The sequence below is a fragment of the Benincasa hispida genome, chromosome 9, assembly GCF_027475165.1.
Source record: "Benincasa hispida cultivar pf3 chromosome 9, pf3_genome.v1.1, whole genome shotgun sequence".
Lineage (NCBI taxonomy): Eukaryota > Viridiplantae > Streptophyta > Magnoliopsida > Cucurbitales > Cucurbitaceae > Benincasa > Benincasa hispida.
The window spans coordinates 56,881,996-56,907,294 of NC_143486.1; the positions used below are offsets into that span (position 1 = coordinate 56,881,996).

Here is a 25,299-nt window from a genome sequence, read left to right on the forward strand (position 1 = left end):
CTGAGTTTTCATAATTCGAATTCTGTATTTTCATAAAATTTAAGGACAATTTTGTTGATTTCAAAATTCCATTTTATTTAATGGGAAGATTTAGGTTTATGTCCAATTTATTTAATTTTAAGTTAAGGTCGAGAATTTAAATTTAAATTAGGAAAATTGATTTGATTTTGATTTTTTATTGGAAGAGAAAGAAAGGGAAGAGTTTTAAAAATATATGTAATTATTTATATATATATATATATATATATTTGTGTATTTAAGGAATAAAATAAAATAAAACAATTTCTAAATAAAATAATTTTTTTTTTATTATTTAGAAAACCCTCTCTCTTTCCCCTTCTTCTTCGCGTGAACCCCCCTCCTCGAAACCTTCTTCCAGCCGAAACTCTCAGCCGCTGCTCGCCGTAAAATCCAAAGCCTCCTTTGCGCGCCGCCGGTCAGACGTGAAGCCCAGTTAGCTTTGCTCGACGTCGTCTGTCAGATCCGTTGGAGCTGCGCCGTTTGTCGATCGTGAATCGCATCCGTCGGTCACTTCTACTTAGACTACTTCGCCTCCAACCGTTGCTGAAGTCGCGCCGGCCTTCACACGCAAACAAGCCCAGCCGAGCGACGCCACCGCTCAACTTCAGTCACTGCCTTCACGCCTAGCCGCCGCGCCATTTCTTCTAGATGCCACCACCGTCACCGCCTAGCCATGTTCGTCGCCGAAATCTACCATGCATCACCGGATTTTTGTTTTGAACTCAACGATTGAGACGTTGCCATGGAGTTCGAGACCAATTTCAGTGAAAATTGTTGAAGTTTGGTAAGTTTTGGGTGAATTGTTAGTTGGTTCTCTTTTGGATTAGGAAATTTGTGGGAAATTATGTTGTTAAATATGAGTTTTTGTTTTATGTACAGATTGGCCAACAAGATTGAGTTTTGGAGTTAATTTAGGACCAAGCCACAATTTTAGTCTTGTTTCAAGGTCTTGCTTGGTAAAGGAAAGATAAGCTTCCTTGGATTATTTGGATTTAATTTTGAGGTAAGTAATCTTACTACTGGAACTGCCTTTATGTCAGACAATAAATTTATGATTTATTTTGAGGATTTTAAGACTAGTTACAAGGATAATTTTGACTGTTCTGAGATTTAATGAACTGTTTAGAAAAGATATATGAGCATGTGATAATATGTCTGAAGCATTTTAATGTATGAGCATGATTTAGAATTTTATGAGGCATATTAAAAGTTCGATTGGGCATGACCCTAAATTATGAGTTAAGCGACACTATTACTAGAATGTCTTAAAGCTAGGTGAAAGTTGGAGCATTTGTTGATGTGCATATTTATGTGATTTATTATGAAAGTGTGTAAGTTATATGATGTATTATGAAATTTTGAATGTTTGATTGTTTACATGAAGTGCATGAAAGTGATGTACTAGAGTTGATCCATTAAAACTAGAATAAACACATACGTTGAGGTTAATTAACATGACCTTGACGAGGAGATTTTAGAGGACTCATGATTATGTGAATGTTATATGTAATATGAAGTTAGATGCAATCTCTTTCCCTTTCCAGATTATGTGACTGCATGAAAGTGATGCATGTCCAAAGGCGCTAGTACATGAAAGAGATGTACTAGGGCTGATGTGTATGAAAGTGATACATACCTAGAGGGTATTGGGGTGTATGTAAGAGGTGCACGCTCAGTGGGTTGTGTGTATACGAAAGAGGTGTATATATAACTATGTGTACGAAAGAGGTATGCATCCCTACATTCATAGAGAGGATCTGAGATATACGAAAGAGGTACACACTCAGTGGGTTATGTGTACACGAAAGAGGTGTATACATAACCAGGTGTACAAAAGAGGTACGCACTCAGTGGGTTATGTGTATGCGAAAGAGGTGTATACATAACTATGTGTAAGAAAGAGGTACACATTAAGTGGGTTATATGTATACGAAAGAGGTGTATGCATAACCATGTGTACGTAAAAGATTATGTTTCCCTTGGGATTCACCAGAGATTGTGTTTCCTTCGGGATTCACCAAAGGTTGTGGGTCCTATGGGACTTACTAGAGGTATTGGGCATACTTAACTACAGTAGGGTAGAAATAAGTTTTTTCATGTATATATGTGTCCCAGGAGGACAAGAGCAGTTTATATGTTCCATCAGAGGTAGACATCTAGAGGACATAGATGCCTAGCCTGACCCTAGTAGTGGGGTTACTTACTGAGTATTTTATACTCATTCTTTCTCATGTTGTTGTTTCAGGTAAAAGTAGAGATGCACCGACAATTGACAACCAGAATTCGTGATCGAGCCACTGGGACCAGTTTTATGCTTCCGCTCATGATATTTAGATTTCTTTCCATGCTTTTTCAACTTTCAGTTTTGCTGTTTGAAATTTACTATTAAGAGTTGTTTTCAGACCTATTATTATCATCTATGATTTATGGGTACCCTATTATTTGTTTAAATATTTGAGTTTAATGAAGGACTTTTGAACGTACCTTATTTACTTAGCATTTATTTCACCAAAAAAGGGTGTTGTTTTAAGTTCCATGCATGCATATATTTAGTAATGACCTAATGATGTGTTATTTTATGAAGTGAAAATATGGAATCAGATGCGATGATTAAAATGCGTTGAGCAAAAAGTTTTCTCGGTGAAATCCAAGTATAAACCCCACTGAGTTTCCTGGCAAGTCTAGGGTCAAACTCAGGGACTTGGGAAAACAGTATGCGGTGGTAATTTTCCAGAAGACTTTGTGGTAACCAAATAATCAAATAGTTGTTGGGTTGTTATTTGCGGTAATGAAATAAATGAATGCGACAAATTTGAGAAAAGTTCGATTATGCGGTAGATACACTGAGTATGCAGAGGGACGGGTTGAGAAGGTCTTTAGCTAGCATTTCCCAGGAATGCATCAAACTATGCGATCATGCTACACTCATGCGACAGCAAATCATTTTCCAATGCAGATGCGGTGCTTCTAGTTCTCAGATGCATGTGTTGAATGCAACAATGTCCATAGAGCTTATTCCTAAGTCTGTACTCTTTTCCTATGCAATGATGCAAAATGCACACAATCATATCCTATCTCTAGGATGCATGCGAAGCGTTAATAGCAAACAATACTTATTCCTAAGTTCCTATCTCTTGATTATGCGTTATAATCTGACTCGAGCCTAGATTCTAACCTGACTTTTCCAAGCTTAGATCCTGTCCTTAGACTACCCTCCCGAGTATCCCTAATGAACGAATGAAGCATACATAATACAAGATAATCGCATAGAATGAAGATCTCCAGTTAAGCTAGCTAAGTGCTTCTCAACCCATTCGACAGATTTAGCTACTCATGCGTAATAAATAGAGAGGGAACAAATATAAAGAAGTAAGTTCCATTTCTATAGATGAGTTTAAGTACAAAATGACAATGGAAGATAAGGATAGAGAGCCTGGTAGAAATCCCTTGCTTCCCAAGGCTTTTACACTGTCAACTCTATTCTGTTCAAAAGATATTCCTGCTTCCGCAGAAGCTAGCCCTCTCTCTGATCTTGAAGCTTCCAGCACTCTCCCAAGTTCACTGGAACGATCTATCGGCACAATCTCACTTCTCTCGCTTCCACCTTAAAATAAAAGAAAAACTAAAAACAAGGCTATTCTAACTATGGAGAAAATTATCTAAGTATTCAAACTCGCTGAACCCCTTTTCTGAAGGTTGCCTTCGGTATTTATAGAGCTTCGGGGTGAAAGGCGGCTTCTATCTTATGATTGCACAGATGGGATGGTTTTAATTCTCTGACTGATGCGCCGAATATTTGTCACCGAAAAGCTGAGTGTCCTTGTTATCGTTAGCGGCTTGTCAACTTAATTCAGATTCAACCGTCATCAGCTTTTTGTCTCATCGTGATTAATTATGTTTTTCACCCAGATGCGCCCACCAAGTTGCGTCAGCTCTATGTGGCAATATTTCTTGAGCAGATGTTTGCGAGCATAAATCACCGCAAAGCCTTGCAGTAACATTGCGCTCGTCCGTTGATTTCTTGTGATTGCGCTTTCCGCCTTGCGTCAACGCATATTTTGCATAAAAATACAAAAGTCAACTGCTTTTATGCGATGGATACATGCGACCGCAATGTTACAAACTTAATACTTTTTGGACGCAATCTAATATATTTTATCAATGCAAACCTTTATTGCTTAATAACTTAGCACTGTAATAACATGAATTTCTGTCCATTATCACACCCCCAAATTTAAACAATGCTTGTCCTCAAGCATAAGCTAAAGATTTTCTTTAGAAAGCCGACCAAAATCTCTTTTCTTAGATTTTTCAAGGATACTTCATTCAAATCCTATACACCAAAATTTCCTTACTTCTTATTCAAGTCTCTTCTTAAAATATTTCTAATACCTAGGGACTGCAAGTTTAACCTTCAAAGGACTTTACTGGATTCCATGACATTGCATGATTTATTTCAAAAAAAACTTTTTCACTGGGGTGTTGACTGATTTTTATCCTTGCATATTTTTGACATTGTTACTTTTTTTTTCTGACCTTGCGCTGATCCATGTGTCTCGCGTTCGTTTTGGCTTGCCCCCACGTATGTCATGCGGACATCCAACTACAAGCAAGGCGCTCTTTCTCAGACTAAACTCATACCTACTTGGCAACGGAGTTGCGGTCATTTATTTATGCGTTGATCTTGGCGACTTACTTTCGTTTTGGCTTGCCCCCACATGTGTCATACGGACATCCAACTATGGGTAAGTGCCCTTCACAACTTAACTCTTATCAACATGGGTTTTCCCATTGCGTTGACAGTGGAATTGTTATTCTTAGAATTTTTCCTCTTCGATTTTTTTTCATAGAGCTAAAAATAGCAAGGTCAAAAATAAATACCTCACCCCCAAATTTAAAATGCATCAACGTCCTCATTGCTAAAAGATTGAAAGAAGTCATGCGATGTTCTAAGGAAGTTTAGTAAAGGGTCAATTTGAAAGAAAACTAACAGACTAGAAATATTTCATGAGGTGACTGTCCTAAAATTAAGTTGACTCTAGTATATACGAAAAAAAATAAAAGCATGTGTTTCATCATTGAAATCATACTTGGCAAAGAGAAATCATGCGGTGACTTACTAAATTTATCAATATTGAATGATTGCGGTAATCAAAGAGGATGCGGTGATAAAATTTTCAAAATTAAAATACGATGTGATAGTGCGAAATGGAATAAAGTCAAGGAGAAATACAACTCCCAAGTTTGCGTTGTCGCTCATATTGTTTGTTGATGCATCTTTGCGGCGATCTTCCTCCTTTGGATTGCAGTGACGAAGTGAAGTAGTTGCGTCTTCGTGTAGCGCCTCTGCAATCGTTTGCCTCGATCGTTGCAAAAAAAACATTGAGAGGGCCAAATAATATTAAACAAAACAAACTCGTTTACCGCAATCGTTCAGCACGATCGCTTTTTTTTCTTTTAACAGGTAAGGAAGTATATATGCGATATCAAATAATAACAAAGTGATGAAAGTTCATGAAGTCGTGATGTAGGAAAAGGATATTCAACAGGATTGCGTCCCTGATGAGGTTGAGTCATATAGTAACTCAAGGACTGCTTATTCCAAGTTGGACTTTTCACATCCACGGTGGCTTTTTCTTCTTTTCTCAATCCTCCAGAATCTTGATCGCCTTAATCCGGAGCTTTTCCCTATTGATGTTCATTATGATTTCCCCCTCGTGCACATCAATTCGGGCGCGACTGGTCATCCCAATATGATGGGCACATCTTTGTTCGCTTTATAATCCAAAATGATTAAGTCTACCTGGCAAGATGAATTTATCAATTGAGATTGCGACGTCTTTCAACTCTCCTTCAGGGTGTATTCGAGATCTGTCCGCAAGTATGAGAGTCTCTATCATGGGCGTGAGTTTGCCCATATTCAATCGTTTGTAGATTAATAGCGGCATTATGTTTATACTCGCCCCAAGATCGCATAGTGCTTGGCCACTGTAGATCCCTCCAATGGAGCATGGTATCATGAAGATTCCTGGGTCATACATCTTTGGGGGGATCATAGCATTTTGCGTTATTACCACTGTTGCGATCTTTTCTTCATCATTTTGGAAGGTTATTTGGAGAAGGAAAATCTTAAGTAATAAAGATATTGGGGCAGGGGTGAAAGTATTAGTACTAAATTATATCAAAAGGTGGCAAGTGGGCCAACGCATATGGAGGGCTTAAGCACATTGAACGCAAGAGTGTGTGAGAGGATGGAAGCAAGAAGACTTGGGCAATGGTCGTAGGCTTGTATGCAACTAACGCAAGGGCATGCGGACACGGGCAAGGCATTCGTTGGAGGCATGCGTCGAGCGGGCATGCCAAGCGCACAACCCATGCGTCGAGTAGGTATGCCAAGCACCCCTGCCTATGCGTCGAGCGAACATGCCAGACGCCCATCCTATGCGTCAAGCACTGACGAGCAGCCATGCGTCGATGTCTTGCGCCAAGCGCACAGTCCATTCGTAGAACGACCATCCTACGCTGCGAGCGCATTGTTGAACGACCATGCGTTGAAGAGCCCTGCCGAGCATTAATGCGTCGAGGCACGCCCATGCGGCCAAGCACGCCATGCAGCCAAGCACGCCATGCAGCCAAGCACGCCCATGCGGCTGAGCATGCCCATGCAGCCAAGCACGCCCATGCGGCCGAGCATGCCTATGCGGCTGAGCAAGCGAGCGATGATCAGCGCCTATGCAACACATCCATGCGTCGATGGCCAGCGCCTATGCCAAGTGTTATGCGTCCATGCCAAGCAAGGCGTGCGGACATACCTAGTGAGCCATGCATCGAGGATGAGCGGCCACCCTATGCGTTGGTGATGACTGTCTCATGCGATGGCTAAGTGGGATTTTGATGGAAGTAAGTTGGCTTGCTATGCATTGTGGACAAGAGAAAGGCTAATTGATGGGAAAAAGAATTCCAAGGGGAGATGGCAATATTTATGAAATGCGTTGATAAGCCTAACAAATTAGATAGATGAACATGTTAAGTATTTAAGTGATTGAGGTGGTAAAAGGAGGTTCACACAAAGCTCTAAGCAGGAGGTGGATGAAGGAGGTTGCATGCAAAATAGGGATTTTGGCTGGCAAATTAAGGTGAGAACAACTCAAGGCTGTGCTGGAATAGTCTAAGTGTTGGCAGCTTCAAAAAGGGACAAATGGGAGTTGAGTTGTCACAAGGGGGTGAGTTTGGGATGGCTCTAAATAGAGGGGTAGGCGAGAAGAATTCATTCATGCCATCATCAAAATCTCTGTGTTGAGAGCTTATTTAGAGTGTTACGCTTGAGTATTAGTGTTATGCTTGAGCATTTAGGCTGCCAAATTAATTGGGGTCCGAAGGAGCTAAGGTTGCGTTGGTGAAACATTGGAGCCAGCCCGGATGCACAGCCAGCTAACGCATCTAGCACACAACGTGCACGCCTTGCGCTTTGCTGCGCTGCATCCGTCCATCAGCGCACCTCGCACGAACGCATCACACACGCCAACCCAACACAGTAGCCACCATGCGACGCATCACGCACGCCCAACGCAACAGCCCACTGTATGACACAGCATGCCCACCCTGCACACAATGAAACGCCCAGCTGCCTGCCACAGTCCAAATAACCTCTAAAGGGGCTAATTTTAGGATTTTGGCTAAGTTTGGAGTGGGGTAAGCTGGTACTTTCATTATATAATGGTATTTTGGCTATTTTTGCATTATTTATTGATATAACAAGTGTTAATTAAGGAATTTTCATTGATATGGAGGAACTCTCAGGAAGGTATTCTCAAAGTGGTTTTAGTAGGAATCTTGCTTACGGTGAGTGGTTATTGTGTGTTGTATTGTTGATATAATTTCTATATATAGGTAAAATATATAGGGGATAATGTTAAATTGACATAATCAGGGATATATGTTTATCTGATTACTATGCTTGTTAAGATATTGCTTGTATGTTTGTTTTGGAAACTGAAATTGTACCCAGGATACATAGTTAGCATGCTTGAAAATGGTACTTGGCGAGAAAATATAGTCGGCTTCGGTCGGCGAGAAATGATAGTCGGTGACGACCGGCGGGAAATATAGTCAAGTTACCTAAGCACAGCTAGCAGGAAAATAGTCGATGTGCACATTGGCAGGGAAATTTGGTTATAGGAAAGTTTCCATAAAAAGTTGTTATGATTGTTAATATATGCATGATGTGAACATGCCAAATATAGCATGAGATTGGAAGATAATGATTGAATGAAATTACACATGATCATGCATAGATTATACTGAAATTGTGATTATGTGATTGACTTCCCAAAAATATATTTTGTAAAGTGATTGTTATTTTTTTAAAAAAAAAGCACCACTCACTAGGCTTATTAGCTCACGGTTTTCCAAATGTTTTCTTCTATCCCCCCCCCCCCCCCTAGGTTGCAAAGCAGAGCATTCGGGAAGGAGTCTACAACCACCAAAACACCAGGACTTGATAATTTCTCAGGGCACGGCTCGGATCATGTAATAAAAGAGTATAGGAAATTGAGTTATATGTATGAAACTTAGATAGATTACCGTAAACATGTTAAGGTTTTTAATAGATAAAGGAAGAAATGTTAAATTAAAATGTTGTCTTGGAATGCTTCCAGATGGAGATTGTTTATCACGGATTAAGCCCTGCATCACAGACCGCTGCAATGCGGCAGTAACTGGAGGTCTGCTGGATAAAACTTATGATGAGGCCAAGAATATCCTTGATCGCATTTCTAAAAATCATGAAGACTGGAGAGAAAGAGATCGAAGATTGAGAATAAAGGACAGTGACGCGAATAATGGTGCTATCGCATCCCTTTAGAGTCAAATGACTGCGATGATGAACTTGATACAGGAAATCGCAATCAATAGCCCAGTAACGCATAGTGGGCAAGTGAACGCAATCAACCAGACGACCGTAAGTTGTGCTACTTGCGGTGAAGGACACACAATGGAGGAATGCCCACAAAACCCACAGTCAATCTATTTTGTGAAGAATAATCCGTTCTCCAACACGTACAACCCTGGGTGGAAAAACCACCCTAACTTTGCATGGAAAAATCAACAGCAAAATTTTCAGTCAGTGGCGCAAAAAGAAGGGCCATCCGAATTTTTCCCGCAAACCAACGGTCAAACGAGTAATCAAGCCAGCAGTTCGCAGGCACCTCAATCTTCCTCTTTGGAAAGTTTGTTGAAGCAATATATTGAAAAGAATGAAATTGTGCTTCAAAACCAAGCGACGTCTATCCGCAACCTGGAAATTCAGATAGGCCAGATTGCAGGTGAACTCAAAAACAGACCACAAGGGGCCCTGTCGAGTTTAACGAAACTCCCACGCAACCCAGGGAGTACGGGTAAAGAGCAATGTCAAGTCGTGACGTTGCGGAGCGAAAAGACGGTGATAGGGGAGAAAAAGGAGCCTAGCCAGATTGCTCCAATTGCACTAGAACTAGAGATTGCGTTGACTCGAGAAGAAATGGAAGAAAAAGAGGCGATGGAACCAGAGATTGCGTCCACCTTGGAGCCAAAAGAATAGGGGACCATAAGAATACAGCTGCCACCATTCCCATAGAGACTTAAAAAGAAGAAAAATGATGAAGTACAGTATCAACGCTTCATGAATATGTTAAAACAATTGCATATTAATATTCCGTTCATTGAAGCAATTGAAGAGATGCCTGCATATGCGAAGTTTCTAAAGGATATGGTGACAAAGAAGAGAGGCATTAGTAAGTTTGCAACGGTGACTTTGACGCAAAGTTCAAAATCTATAATCCCACCAAAAATGCACGACCCTGGGAGTTTCACTATACCTTGCTCCATTGCAGGATTATACATTGGTCAAGCGCTATGCGATCTTGGGGCCAACATTAACTTAATGCCCCTGTCAATTTTCAAGCAGCTAAATGTGGGGCAGTTTTTGCCCACGACGATGACTCTCCAATTAGTGGATAAATCTCTTGTGCATCCAGAGGGGAAGGTGAAGGATGTTCTGGTTACAATCGACAAATTTATATTACCAGCAGACTTCATCATCCTGGACTACGAAGCAGATAAAGATGTGCCCATCATCTTGGGGCGGCCATTTTTATCGATCGATCGTGCTCAGATTGATATGCACAAAGGAGAGATCACCTTAAGCGTGAACAGACAGAAGCTCAGGTTTGACATTATCCGAGCCATAAAGTATCCTGGTGAAGAAGACCTTAATGAATCCGACGATGAACAAAGTTTGAATGACGAAGAGAAGCCTGAAGATGAAAATGAAGATGAGGATGCGATCGCATCCATTGTAGCATGCAATGTGATCACAAAAAAAACAACCAAAGATAAGGTGATCGCATCCCAAGAAGTTAAGCTAACAGTGATTGAAGAAAGAAAAACAACAAAACTGCCCTTAGAACAACCACCAACACTAGAGCTGAAGACCCTTCCTAACCATCTGAAGTATTCGTTTTTGTGGCAGAATGAAAAGCTACCAGTTATCATTTCCTCTTCACTTAATGAAGAGCAAGAAAATGCGCTACTAAGCATTCTAAGAAAGTATGTAAAAGAAATTGGTTGGACACTCGCAGACATTAGAGAAATCAGCCTCGCATATTGTATGCATAGGATTCATCTCGAAGAGAATCACAAAGGATCGATCGAACATCAGAGTAGACTCAACCCTGCGATGAAGGAGGTTGTAAAGAAGGAGATAATCAAGTGGTTAGACGCGGGCATCATCTATCCAATAGCCAACAGTACGTGGTCAGCCCCATGCAATACGTGCCGAAGAAAGGAGGAATGATGGTAGTCCCCAATGCAAATAACAAATTGATACCACAAAGGACCGTCACGGGATGGCGGATTTGCATGGACTACCGCAAATTAAATGCGGCAACAAAGAAGGATCATTTCCCTTTACCTTTTATTGACCAAATGCTGGATTGCCTAGCTGGAAATGACTTCTACTGCTTCTTGGATGGGTATGTCGGTTATAACCAGATCATGATTGCTCCCGAAGATCAAGAAAAAACCACATTCACTTGCCCGTATGGAACATTTGCGTTTCAATGCATGTCGTTCGGCCTCTGCAATGCACCGAGCACTTTCCAAAGGTGTATGATGGCCATCTTTTCGAAATATCTCGAAGACTCTGTAGAAATATTCATGGACGACTTCTCTGTGTATGGGCAAACGTACGAAGTCTATCTTAACAACTTGGAGAAGATATTGAAAAGATGTGAGGAGACGAACCTCGTGCTTAATTGGGAGAAATATCATTTCATGGTGAAGAAAGGCATTATGCTTGGGCACAAGGTCTCCAGGGATGGGTTGGAGGTGGACAAGGCAAAAATTGAAGTGATTGAAAAGCTCCCACCTCCAACAAATATAAAGGCTGTCAGGAGCTTCTTGGGACATGTTGGATTTTATAGACGTTTTGTAAAAAGCTTTTCAAAGATTGCACGACCACTGAGTGCGTTGATGGAAGCAGATAGAAAGTTTGACTTCGATGACCAATGCCTCAATGCATTCATAGTTTTGATATGGAAATCATTGATTGCAAGGGGACGAAGAACCAAGTTGCGGATCATTTATCCAGATTAGAAAATCCAAAAGTGAGCGCAACGTTCCCAGACAAGCAACTATTTCAGATTGAAGAATTTCCATGGTATACAGATGTGGTAAATTATCTGGTTTGCGAACAATTTCTCGAAGATTATACCGACCACCAAAAGAGGCAGCTTAGACATGAATGCAGATCATATTATTGGGATGAACCAAATCTTTATAAAAGGGGGTCAGACCAGATTCTGTGCATGCGTGTACCAGATGTTGCACATCAACGCATATTATCATAGTGTCATGATTCGCCTTATGGATGGCACTTTGGAGGTCAACGCACAACAGCAAAAGTATTACAAAGTGGGTATTATTGGCCAACACTATTCAAGGATGCAAGAGACTACGCGATGAAGTGTGACCGGTGCCAACGCATTGGTAATATTTCATGGAAGCATGTGATGCCCATGATCATTTTAGAACTGGAATTGTTCAACGTCTGGGGCATTGACTTCATGGGACCATTCCCACCATCGAATAGTCACAATTATATTTTGTTAGCCGTCGACTACGTTTCCAAGTGGTTAAAAGCAATAGCATGCTCCGCAAGCGATGCGGCGGTAGTCTCCAAATTCCTGAAGAAAAATATTTTCACTTGTTTTGGCACTCTACATGCCATAATAAGTGATGAAGGCTCCCACTTTGTCAATCACACTGTCAAAGGATTACTGCGCAAATATAAGATCCTCCATAAAGTGGCCACCGCATACCACCCACAGACGAATGGTCAGGCTGAAATGTCCAACTAGAAAATCAAGCTGATATTGGAGAAGGTGGTAAAGCCTTCACGTAAAGATTGGGCAACAAAGCTGGAGGATGCACTGTGGGCATACAGGACCGCCTATAAGACACCTATAGGCATGTCTCCGTATGCGTTGGTATTTGGTAAAGCATGTCATTTACCACTGGAGCTGGAGCACAAGGCACTGTGGGCGATGAAAAAGCTTAACTTCGACTTAAAGGCAGTAGGGGAAGCAAGGAAAATCCAATTGGTCGAGCTTGATGAGTGGAGAATGCAAGCTTGTGAAAATGCCAAAATTTACAAAGAACGAGCAAAACGTTGGCATGACAAATAGCTATGCGGGAAAAATCACCAAGTCGGACAAAAGGTCTTACTTTTCAATTCGAGGCTACGGTTCTTTCCCGACAAATTAAAGTCATGCTGGTCCGGACCCTTTATAATCAAAGAAATATTCCTGCATGGTGCAGTTGAATTGATTATTGAGGAAGGGACCCGTACATTCAAGGTTAACAAGCAAAGAGTCAAGACATAATGCGAGAGTGATTTTCATCGGGAAAAGACCTCTGTAGACTTTAGAAATCTGGAATGAAGAAAAATCGAGTGGCCCCTGCGTTGGCATGCGAAGAAAATCATCAGGGGCACAAGTGTTTTGGAATATCCTTTTCTTACCAATGATTCATGAACTCTCACTACTCTTATGTTATTTCGATTATCGTTTATTTATCTTTAAAAAAAAAAAGAGAAAAAGTTTGTTAACTTTGTTTTTTTCTTATTATTTGACCCTCTCAATGTTTTCTTTTCAACGATCAAGGTGAACAATTGCGGAGGCGTTACACGAACGACACAATTACTTTATTCCATCACTGCAATAAAAAGAGAATAGTTTGCCGTAAAGAAGGATGCGTTGACGTAATTACTTTATTTCGTCACCGCAATAAAAAAAGAACAGTTCGCCACAAAAAATGATGCGTTCACAAATAATGCATGCGACAGTGCAAATTTAGGGGTTGTATCTTTCCTTGAATTTATTTATTCCAAATTTTGCACTATTGCATCGCATTTTAACTTTGATCTTTTTATCATCGCATCCTCTTTAGTCGACGTAATCATTTAACATTGATTAATTTAGTAAGTCACCGCATGATTTCTCTTTGCCAATTATGATTTCAATGATGAAACGCATGCTTCTATTTTTTTGTATATACTAGAGTCAACTTAATTTTAGGACAGTCACCTCATGAAATATTTCTAGAAGTTATTGGTCTACAAGCTTTCTTTCAAACTGACCCTTTACGAAACTTCTTAAGAGCATCGCATGACTTCTTTCAATCTTTTAGCAATGAGGACATTGCCACATTTTAAAGTTGGGGGTGCAGTATTCATTTTCGACCTTGCTATTTTTAGCTTACAAAAAAAAATCATAACGTTGCGATCGGATCCTATTCGTAGTTGGATGTCCGCATGACACCCGTGGGAGCAAGCCAAAACGAAGGTAGGAATCGTGATCAACGTATACATAAATGATCACAACTCCGATGCCAAATGGGCATGAGTTTAGACTGAGAAAGAGCGCCTTGCTCGTAGTTGGATGTCCGCATGGCACCCGTGGGGGCAAGCCAAAATGAAGGCTAGGCACTTGGATCAGCGCAAGGTCATATATAAAAAAAATGTGTCTAAAATACGCAAGGATAAAAAATCATTTGAAAATACCCTAGTGAAAAAATTTTTTTATAAAATAAATCATGCGATGCCCTGGAATCTAGTAAAGTCTTTTTGAAGGTTAAACTTGCGGTTCCTAAATTTTAGAAATATTTTAAGAAGAGACCTAGATAAGAATTAAGGAAGATTATGGTGCATAGGAATGGAATAAGGCATCATTGAGAAATCTAGGAAAGAGAAGGGGTCGACTTTCTAAAGGAAATATTTAGCTTATGCTTGAGGATAAGCATTATTTAAATTTGAGAGTGTGATAACGGGCAGAAATGCACGTTATTACAACGCAAAGTCATAAAACAATGCAAGATTGTGATGATAAAAATAGACAATATTGCGTCCAAAAGCATTAAGTTCACAACATTGCGATCGCATGCGTCCATCGCATTAAAACAGCTAACTTATGTATTTTTGTGCAGAAAATGCGTTGACGCAATGCGGAAATGCGATCCAAAGAAATTAACGTCCGAGCGCATTAAGAGATTGCGTTGATGCAAGGCTTTGCGATCATTTGCGCTCGCGAATATCTGCTCAAGAAGGTGGCTACATAGAGCCGACGCATTTGGGTAAAAAGCGTAATAAAACACGATGGGATAGAAAGCTGATGACGGCCGATTCTGAATTAAGTTAACAAGCCGTTAACGACCTACTATAGCAAGTACACTCAACTTTTCGGTGACAAATATTCGGCGCATCAGACAGAGGATTAATGCCATCCCATAAATGCAATCATAAGAGAGAAAAAGCCTTTCACCCTGAAGCTCTATAAATACTGAAGGCCACCTTCAGTGAAGGAGTTCATTCAGTTTAGAGAATTTTCCCTATAGATAGAAGTAGCCTTGTTCATAGTTTTCTTTTACTTAGAAGGCGGAAGCGAGTGAAGGGAGATTATACGGAGAGATTGTTCCAGTGAACTTGGAAGAGTGTCGGGAAGCGTCAAAACCAGAGAGATGGTTGACTCTTGCAGAAGCAAGAACATCTTTTGGGTAGAATAGAGATAACACAGTATAAAAGCCTTGGGAAGTAAGGAATTACTACCAGGCTCTCTACCCTTATTTCCATTGTCATTTTGTACTCTGAACTTATTTATAGAAATGGAAATTGCATCTTTATATCTGTTCACTCTCTGTACATTACGCATGAGTAGTTAAATCTGTCGAATGGGTTGAGAAGCACTTAGCTAGCATAACCTGGGATCTTTATTCTATGTGATTATCTTGTATTATATATGTGTCATTCGTCCATTAGAGATACTCGGGAGGGTATTCTAAGGATAGAATCTAGGCTTGGAAAAGTCTGATTAGAATCTAGGCTCGGGAGAGTCAGATTAGAAATGCATAATCAAGAGATAGAAGCTTAGGAATAAGTTCTGTTTGCTATTAACGCATCGCATGCTCCCTAGAGATAGGTTATGATTGTATGCGGTCACCTTGTTCTTGTGTGCATCTTGCATCATCACATAGGCAAGAAGTAGAGACTTAGGAATAAGCTCTATAGATATTATCGCATTCATCGCATGCGTCCTAGAATTAGGAGTCATCACATTTGCATTGGAAAATGAGTTGCGGTCGCATGAGTGTAGCACGATCGTATAGCTTGAACGCATTCTCGGGAAACGCTAGCTAAAGACCTTCTCAACCCAGTCCTCCGTATACTCAGTGTATCTGTCGCATAATTACTCTTTTCTCAAATCCACTGCATACTTTTATATTTTAAACAACAAACGAACCAACTCCTTGATTTATTTGTTACCACAAAGTGATCTAAAAATTACCATCACATATTATTTTCCTTAGTCCCTGAGTTCGACCATGGGCTTACCAGGTAACTCAGTAGGATTTATACTTGGATCTTGCTGAGAAAACTTGCTTGCACAACGCATTTCCACCAAGTAATCCTTACCATTATTTCATCGCATAAAATAACGCATCAAATGGACGCATTTGTGGTTAGATGGATTCATTTGTGCTTGGATGGACGCATTTGTCAAAATGGCTTTCGATCATGAGATGTGGCTTGTTGGGGAGAAATCTTGGGCCTTAAGAAAATGAGGTGGATGCATAAGAAGACATACAAATTTAAGAATTATGTGTTGGTTAAGGAAGAGGAGGACACCTTAGATTGCGATGGCATGAAGGTTGTGTCGATAGTGTGGGGAAAAGACACTTGGACATGCAGCCAAGTAAGAGGTGTCGGCCTTGGAGAGATTCTGGACACCTATAAATCGAGCCAAGGACTTCTCTTCAGATCATAACTAAAATTCTCTTCAAAGGACATTAAGAAGAGTGTATGAAGGCTGATTGTGAAGAAACTATGAGTTGATGAAAGAACGCAGCGTTGGTAGCAAAACCATGCGTCGGTCATAAAGTTTCAAGAGGAGAAGACGTTGTCGGATAGTGAAGTCTGGAAATAGCATCAACTTGGGACAAGGATATCTCCCAGCACACTCGTGCGTTTGGAGTGATTTTAAATCCACATGAAAGCTCTGCGAGTCTAGTTTTTAGGATAGGGCTTCTGGAGAAGAAGCTCCAAGGAATTGGGCTGAAAAGTGAGGAAAAGATAAAAGGGTTAAGCTGTCGGGTGAGCATGGGCCAGTCTTGAGGATTTGATGATTTTGGCCAAACCACGAGAAATTATAAGCTAAGATTTTAAGGTAAGCTTCCTGAGACATTTTAGAGCATGTTTACAGAAGGAAGTATCTCAAGATAAGGTTTAGAACTATGAGTAATCTGAGCTTTAAATTTAATCTGGATCTTTGGGTTCAAAGGGAGCCCGAGGTAACCAAGGAGCTTCTGGAGAGAAAGGTTCCTAAACGACCAAGGTGAGTGACTAAATATTTACAATGTTTTAAAGAAACTATGTTTTAAAGAAAGATTATTCTCATGCTAGCTAGTTTTACAAAGTAATTTCCAAGCAAACCATGAGTTATATTTTAAACGCATGCCATGTATGACTGTTTATTGAAAAACTATTTATGTGTGTTTAAATACACCAAGCATGCGTTAGTATCTTTAAAGATATGTTTTCTATGTGATATGCTTTACATGCTTTAAAGAGAAAGTCATTTTATGACTAGTTTTACTGGAAACTCGATACTGAAGGACATTTGAGAAAGTATCCGACCAACTCGATACTGAAGAACATTTGAGAAGGTATCCGAGCAGCTCGATACTGAAGGACAAGTTTTGAGAAGGTATCTGAGCAAAAGTACCTAAGGTATGATGGTACTTAGTATGGCCACGTGCACGTAGGTAGTTAAAGTCAGAGATTGAGCAAAAGGGTTCTCTCTTGACTAGCAGTTGACGTTGGGATTTAACCATAGCAGGGTTATTCTCAACTAAGGAACAGTTTTAATGTTTTCGGATAAAAACAGCTTTATATACTTTATACTTGGAAAATGTTTATACTGCAGTACAAGGTTACTAAAGAAATTTATATTTCAGTTGAATCTCTTTATTGAGACTTTTGCATGAGAATCAGTTTTCTTTCTTAAGTCACTCACTGGCCTAGCAAGCTCACCCCGTTTTCAAATGTTTTTCTTTCCCTCAGATAGTGGTCAAATCCTCAGGAGATAGATCTGCATCTACTCTGCCGCTAAAGGACAAAGATATTGTAACCCATCTGTTAGGTGGTCACTGTAAATATTGTACACATGTTATAGTTGTTCATATAGGGACTAAGGTTTTGGGCATCGGGACTTGTGAAACTAGTAATGTAATCTCTCTAAATATGTTGTGTGTTTAAACTAAATGAATTTGGCCTAAGAGGCATTCGTTGTGTATGAGTTACATCTTGGTATCAGAATTATTTCCGCTAGAGTTATTAGGCAGTAAGTGTCAACAAAAGGGTTGAAAACTGCTACAGTCATGTCCTTTCCTAGGCTTAGAGAGTAGTCTGGGATGGGGTGTGACAACTATGGAAGCTGAATACGTAGCCGCTTGTGAAGCAACTAAGGAGGTTGTTTGGCTGAGGAAATACCTTACAAATTTGGAAGTTGTTCCAAATATGACTTTGCCGATCACTTTGTATTGTGATAACAGCGGGGCTGTGGCAAATTTGAAGGAACCTCAGAGTTATCATAGAGGAAAGCATATAGAACGAAAATATCATTTGATCATGGATATTGTGCATAGCAATGATGTGATAGTCACAAAGATCGCGTCGGAGCATAACGTTGCTGATCCGTTTACAAATGCTCTCACAGCTAAAGTGTTCAAGGGTCATCTGGAGAGTCTGGGTCTACGGGATATGCGGCATCTTGTCTAGGGCAAGTGGGAGATGATACTAGGGTATAGAGTATGCCCTAGTTTATTGTATATTGTACTTGTATTTTTCATGTATTGTACATTAGTCTCCCAAGGCATTAGGACAAGTGGGAGATTGTTGGGATTGGTGTTCTAATTCTCCCGGAGTCTCGTAGTTTGTAAATATGTGTACACATTGTTATGAATAAAATAAAATTTATTTTATTTGGCATTTACTCATATCCAATAAACAAAGATCTATGGTTATTATATGTAAACTTAAGCATGTATATGAGATATACAAGTAGATCATGCCTTAAGTAATAACCTAAAAAGGTCTGTAGTATAAGGATTAAAGGAGGGATACCTTATCCTTGTGACACTACGGATATGACCCGCTATTTAGAGGTTTACAAGTGTTGTAAACTACTATAGATGGTTGATCCTGACCATTCATGTAGAGACATACGAGAGGCGGTGTCCTATACAAAGAGTTTGTATAAGACCGAACCACGAGATGACTAGTCTCTTTATATAACACCGTTGATACTTGAGACTTACATCTCACCTAAAACGACCATAGGTGACATGACCTTAATCCTAAGTGTTTTGGGAACTCATACATTTGAGGGCGGTTCTTTGATTAGTATGGGTGAGAGTGGCCAGATTGCCAACTCAACAAGCTTACCTTTTTGGGGATTTGTCTGATTGGGGAGCTATGAACTCAATTACACAAGATGGAATTCACTCCTTCCCTGAAGCATGGGTAAGTAGATAGATTGCTCTCTTAAGGGTTGATTCCGGGTCTTGAACATAGTGGCAACAACCTCTCTTTGGAAGAGAGGACTCAGTCATAGTAGGACTATGACTTATGTTCATTAAAGGAATCGGTGGTACTTAAGGAGTTAGATGTAACTACATAGGCAAAACGACATATTAGCCTAGCTCTACTTACGAGCGATCTGTGAAGGGTTATCACACTGTTGATTGGTTGATATGGACACAAAATATATCTGTAGTGAAGAGAGTGTAGCTTTCGGTCTTTAGTGGAGTGCCCGACAGTTAACGGATGGTGGATTTCGTGACTAAAGAGTTTAGTCAGTTATTCACATATGGTTGGAGCTTCAAGCTACAGGTTCATAAGGTCCCTTTGGTAGCTCAATGAATTCAAGTTGAGAATTAGTTCTTCGGGTTGATTTGAAATGTTCAAATTGACAAGAGGAAATTCAATTATATATGATATAATTGGTGTGATGTATGAGATACATCAAGTGGAGGATTAATGTAAATATGATTTACATTAAGTACCATAAAATAGAAAAAGAACTATGGTTTATATGTTTCATGAGATGAAATATTAAACTATAGGTTATAAATATAATATAGTAAGTTGGTTATCATATTTATTTATAATAATATTAATTATTTGATAATTATCTCTTTTTCTCTAATAACCAATTGAGTGGGAGGTTATTGGTGGTTTTATGGTAACCATGAGATAAAAGGAAAAATGTTTTCCTAAAATTAAAGTGTTACTTGATTCGAAAAGAGACTCACGATGAAAGATATCAAGTGAAATTGTTTCACTAAGCGATAGCTCATAGAGAGATGAAACGATCATGGAGTTTAACTATACGATAGTTCACTTAGCTGTTCGTAGCTAAATGATCGTCTGACATTGTCTATACGATAGGCTACCATCTTCTACACGATTGAGCAAATCGTTTATCGATAGACTGTGTCATCTCCCACTTCCTCAATTGTCTACACGATTGTTGTTCCTCCAGTCTCTTCCTCTAACCAAGCTCATACAGAGCCCACAACTCTTAGATTCTCACACTGAAAATACCAAGGTAACCATTGTGGTGGTGTCCTCCTCAACTCGACTGATTTCGAGGTTCTGGAGGTCGTTCGTTGGGTTCGTGTTCATTGTGTTCGTTGTGTTCGTGCTGGTGTTCGTGTTGTACCATTCGTTGCGCCTGTGTTGCTGAGGACGTTGGTAGATTGATCGAGGGAGTTTGAAGAATGAGTCTTCAAAGGTATGCATACTCTGTCCCTTGATTATCTTGTTAACATGTTGTAATTTCTGGTCGTTGCACGACCTGTTAGTTTCCGTTTCTTGTACTGTAATTGTTTATGTTCAATTTCGAACGGAATTTGGAACGATCCTTCTGCTGCTCATGAAAATCCTTATGTCTAATATCCTTCAGTAACTACATGAAAGAAATTCAAAGAAAAGTCTCAAGAAAGTGCTAATCTACATAATTCCCCAAGAAAAAGAATTACCTACTCATGGATGGTGCAATTCTTCAAGAAATCCATTGATGGTTGCATAATTGGTATAAAAATTAAATACAAATTGATAGAATCTCTCCAAAGCTTACAAGAAAAGCTATGTAATTTTGAATTCTCTCTCTAAAAATTGAAGTTCTCTTCCTTCTCCTCGCTGAAAATGAAACAATTGTATTTATTTCTGCAGATGTAATGTTGATAGCACAAAAAATGTGCTATTTTTCTCTTCTTAATTTTAGGTCGTTACTATGTTTAAGGTGTTTATTTGATGATTTTGTAGGTACTGAGCATCTTGGAGGTAGAATCAGTCATTACGATCTATTCAAGGTTAGTTTGGAGCAATTAGGAGCTAATTTGAGGAACCGAGCTTCAAAAGGACATGAAAGGACCAAAATGACCTTAGATGGAGTGTTGCAACACTCAAGCGAGCGTTGCACAACGTTGAGTGGCAAAAGCTGCCTATTTTGTGCAAAACAAGAAAGTGTTGCAACACTACAAACATGATGACGGACGAGCGCGCGAGGCAGGGCAACGTTGCAATGCTGCTTTGCAACGTTGTGATTCTGCAGTATAAATATTTGTCTTCGTTTTAAGGTAGAGACAAACGTCCACCCTCAACCTTCAGTCGATTTTTCCCTCTCTTCTCTCTTCCACTTGTTCTTTGGGTGTTTCTTTAGTAGTTAATCAAGTAATACCAGATTGTAGCTACAATTATAATGGGAAAAAATAGACGGCGGGACCCATTTGGTCAGACCTACAATCCTGGGTGGAGAGACCACCCAAACTTCAAATGGGGAGGACAGAATGAGTAGGCCCAGCCGAATCATGGAGCTCCATCTGGTTCAGGTATGTCCTTGGAAGACATTGTTAAAAAGTCTTGCTAACAAAATCTTTTAAATTTCAACAGGATACACAGCATTTTTAGCAAGATACAAGGAAAGCCATTGAAGCTTTGGGGACCCAAGTCTCATAGCTAGCCACCTCTATGAGAAAATTGGAGAGACAGTCTGGAAAACTTCCATCCCATCCTGAGTCAATTCTTAGAGAGAATGTTAGTGCAATCACATTGAAGAGTGGCAAGGAGTTGGAGCTACCTGTTGAGTCAGTGAAAGAGCCAGAATTGGAGAAACTAGAAATTCCTTCTTCAGATCAATCTGTTTTGCCACCACAAAATAAACAGTGAGTATCTTCTCACCCTTATCCCCCTTTAGATGCATACGTACCTAAAGCCTCTTTTCCTTCCAGGCTTGCTAGGCCAAAAGAAATAGTTGCAAACAAGGACAAGGAGCTTTTGGAAATGTTTAGAAGGGTTGAGATAAATATTCCTCTCCTCGATGCCATCAAGCAAATCCCCAAACATGCCAAATTTTTTAAGGAGCTTTGCACGAGGAAAAGACAAGCCAAGGAAAAAGAGAGAATGGTGGTAAGTCAATCCGTATTTGCAATCCTACAAAAAAACTTGCCAGAAAAACAGAAGGATCCAAGTATGTTTTCTCTCCCTTGCATCATAGGCAAAAAGAAAATTGATAGGGCCATGCTAGATTTGGATGCATCAATAAATGTCATGCCTTATTCAATTTATCAAGAATTAAAATTAAAAGACCTGACTGAAACTGGAATTTTAATTTAATTAGCTGATATGTATTTTATACACCCATTGGGAGTCATTGAGGATATCCTAGTTCAGGTTAATGGTTTGATTTTACCTGCTGGCTTTTATGTTCTTAAGATGGAGAAGTCCACATCTATTTCATCTACATCAATCTTGCTTGGGCGGCCTTTTATGAAGACAGCCAAGACTAAGATTGATGTGGATGAAGGCACCTTGTCTGTTGAGTTCGATGGTGAGATAGCTAAGTTTAATATTTTTTTATGATAAGAAATCTTCCACCAAAGGGCATGTACAGTCTTTGTGCCAGGTTAATGCATTTGACTATTTTGAGCAGGAGGTTATATGGGACATCTATGACAACGATGAGGATGATTCAGGAGACTTGATTTCACTTGAGGAGCTCGCCGATTTATTGATGACAGAACCGGTAGGTAAGCCCTATTATCCTAATGATGAATCCTCTGATGAGGTGCTTCTTTCTGTTTTGTAGGCACCTAAAGTTTACTTAAAGAAGCTACCAGAGCTTTTGAATTATGCCTATATAGGAGAAGCTGAGGCGTTTCCTGTAAAGAACCTGACTGAGGACATTTCTCCATACCTGTTGATGTGCAAGGTTACGGAGAATTCTGCTTCTAAATTTGACAAGATCCAGGTGATAGAGTTTGAGGTCAAAAGGCCTCGTCATGTTCTAGCTTTCAGGATTTCATATATATTTGAATTTTGTTCTCCTACTCCTCATAAGTATGTTGAGTCTTTCGTTTCTTTGGGTTCTCCGGAGTCATTTGAGTTTTCTGATGCTTTCTTTTTACCTTGTTTACCATATTCCAAAAAACCCAAATTTGACCTGCATGGTTTTCTTCTAAAGATGAGATGCCTTTTAGCCTTACTAGGTTATATTGATTCATCTAAGAAGAGACCTAAGAAATACGAGAATTTTTATGTACCTTGACAATGAGCCATCAAGGTCGAGCAATCGACCATAAACATTTTCGTCACCTAGAGGCAGCCAGGATTTAAATTTACTTTCTTTCTAGGATTAGATTTCAATTCAGTATTTTTCTCTTTTTATTTTTCTCATTTATTGAGCCTAATTCTTTCTATTATTCTTGTTTGTGGGATTTTTGGGGAGAAAAAGAGCTGAGCAGAGTTCCATACATCCTTTCTTCACCTCATTGTTCAGGGAAGTATTCTAATCCCTCGTGCTATGTGTATTTTAAAAAGTTAGAGGTGGGGTGTTTGAATTTTTGGCCCTTTTTTTTCAAATTTTTGGGCTGATTTTTCTTTTATTGATGATATTATTTGGGGTCCTTGAGCGCTATGCTCGGACAATGCTTGCTTGCTTGTTTTTCTTGCTATTGTGTGCCTTATGATGACTAGCCTATGACGCACTCATAGGAATTGTTTTTGCATGAGAATAGGTCAGATGAAAGGGTTCATAATTTTCATGATATTTTTGAAAATTATGCTTAAAATTTTTATTACATCTCCAAGCTCTTTGCATATCTATCTTGACCATGTACGCTTGTTTAGAATTGAATTATGAGACCATAAGTTTGTTGTCACTCCGATAGGCCTTGGTGATAGATATTAGTCTTTTTGCAATTCAATTTAGTAATGCATGCTTGAGATGTAGTCAATTGATATCACTATCGCTTGCTAAATATATATATATATAATAAAACAAAATATTTATTTCATTTATACATGTTTAGGGGTTTACTCCTCTTCTACAAATGGTATGATTAACCTGAGGTGACCATGACACCCGTGGTTTCCCTCTGAGCTAAAGTATCCTAGAGGAATGAGTAAGCTTAGCAACTTTTGAAGGAAAATTGGCCCATAGTTTGATGATTCGCATGACACCAGTGTGGGCAAGCCAAAACAAAAGTTGGTTTCCTGAATTAAGTTTCCTCTCTTTATTTTTTGTTGTAAAAAAAAGGGCGATGGTAAATAGATTTTTTACTCATCCAATGTTATGCCATTACCACTTTGAATTTAGGAAAACTAATTCAGGATCCTTCGAGCCAATGTAGGGGGAAAATGGAAGATTCATAAGGCCATTCCGGGCTCGCTCTGGTTCAAAATAAATAACTTTGAGCTTGGACATGCATTAAAAATATTTTTAAAACAAATTTCCAAACTATTCATAAAATGATGGAATGCTTTTTGATTGCCCATTTGATTGTGAATTTTATTTTGGTTGACTGTTGAGGCTTGAGTAGAGAACACTCTAGTTCGACAAACTAATTATTCATGCATGATTGCTTGTTTTACCTTGAGCGAGGACGATCAAGAATTAAGTTGGGGGTGTTTGATAGTTGAAATGTGTTATTTTCTTCTGCTTAACTCAGGGTTGTTTAGCTACTTAATTTGTTTTAATTGCTTATTTTGTAGGACTTGAGTGTACAAGCATTTGGATCAAGCGTTCGGGACTTAAAGACGCTAAAATGACAAAATTAGAAGCTAAATTGATCAAATGACCAAAAAAGAAAGAATGCCTGGAAGTAGAGCAGCGTTGCAACGCTGCCCTCAAAGATGCCAGTGTTGCAACGCACTCCAACGCTGAAGCTTGAATCTTAAGACAGAAGCATCAGCGTTGCAATGATGCGAAGTTTGACGCAAACAACTCAGCGCGCGTAGCAAAACTGAGCGTTGCAACGCTCTCCCTAGCGTTGCGACACTACGACTGGCCTATAAAAGGAACCCTTAAGGTTCAGCTGAAATCATCCCATCTTCTACCTTCTACTTCCAATTTTGGGCATTTTAGTCTCTTTTCTAGCTCTTTTTTTTATTGCTTATGCTTTTAGTTTCGTAATAAGTTCTTCCTGTTTGCTAATCGTGCTGATTTTTGACATGTTTCATGGCTAAAGGGTAAGAACTTAGCTTGGGTTATTTAGTTTAATTTCATTTCAATGTAATTCTTGAGACTCGTTTTGTAATTCCGTGAGTATTATTTTGACTTCATGGAATTTGTCTTGAGTAAATTTTCAGTATTCGTGTGTGGGATAATCTGACAAATTAGATATGCA

The 25,299-nt window shown here is 39.4% G+C and overlaps 1 protein-coding gene across 3 annotated transcripts; it reads left to right on the plus strand.

Annotated features, from left to right (window-relative positions):
* Positions 1 to 285: 285 nt before the first annotated feature.
* Positions 286 to 25,299, plus strand: LOC120086533 (uncharacterized). Of its 3 annotated transcripts, none has more exons than XR_005484244.2 (3): positions 286 to 805; positions 901 to 1,024; positions 2,267 to 2,504. XR_005484244.2 is itself a non-coding variant. In XM_090318356.1 (3 exons), exon 3 carries the CDS (start codon positions 9,680 to 9,682, stop codon positions 10,850 to 10,852), a length of 1,173 nt encoding a protein of 390 aa, XP_090174482.1. In that variant the 5' UTR covers positions 294 to 805; positions 901 to 1,024; positions 8,466 to 9,679; the 3' UTR covers positions 10,853 to 19,642. The 3 variants fall into 3 exon arrangements, 1 of the variants encoding a protein (XP_090174482.1); XM_090318356.1 differs by lacking the exon at positions 2,267 to 2,504 and adding an exon at positions 8,466 to 19,642 and having other exon boundaries at positions 294 to 805; XR_016532506.1 differs by lacking the exon at positions 2,267 to 2,504 and adding an exon at positions 24,665 to 25,299 and having other exon boundaries at positions 302 to 805.

Coding starts and splice junctions, on each gene's coding strand:
- LOC120086533 (XM_090318356.1), top strand. CDS start 9,680: ATGAATATGTTAAAACAATTGCATATTAATATTCCGTTCATTGAAGCA.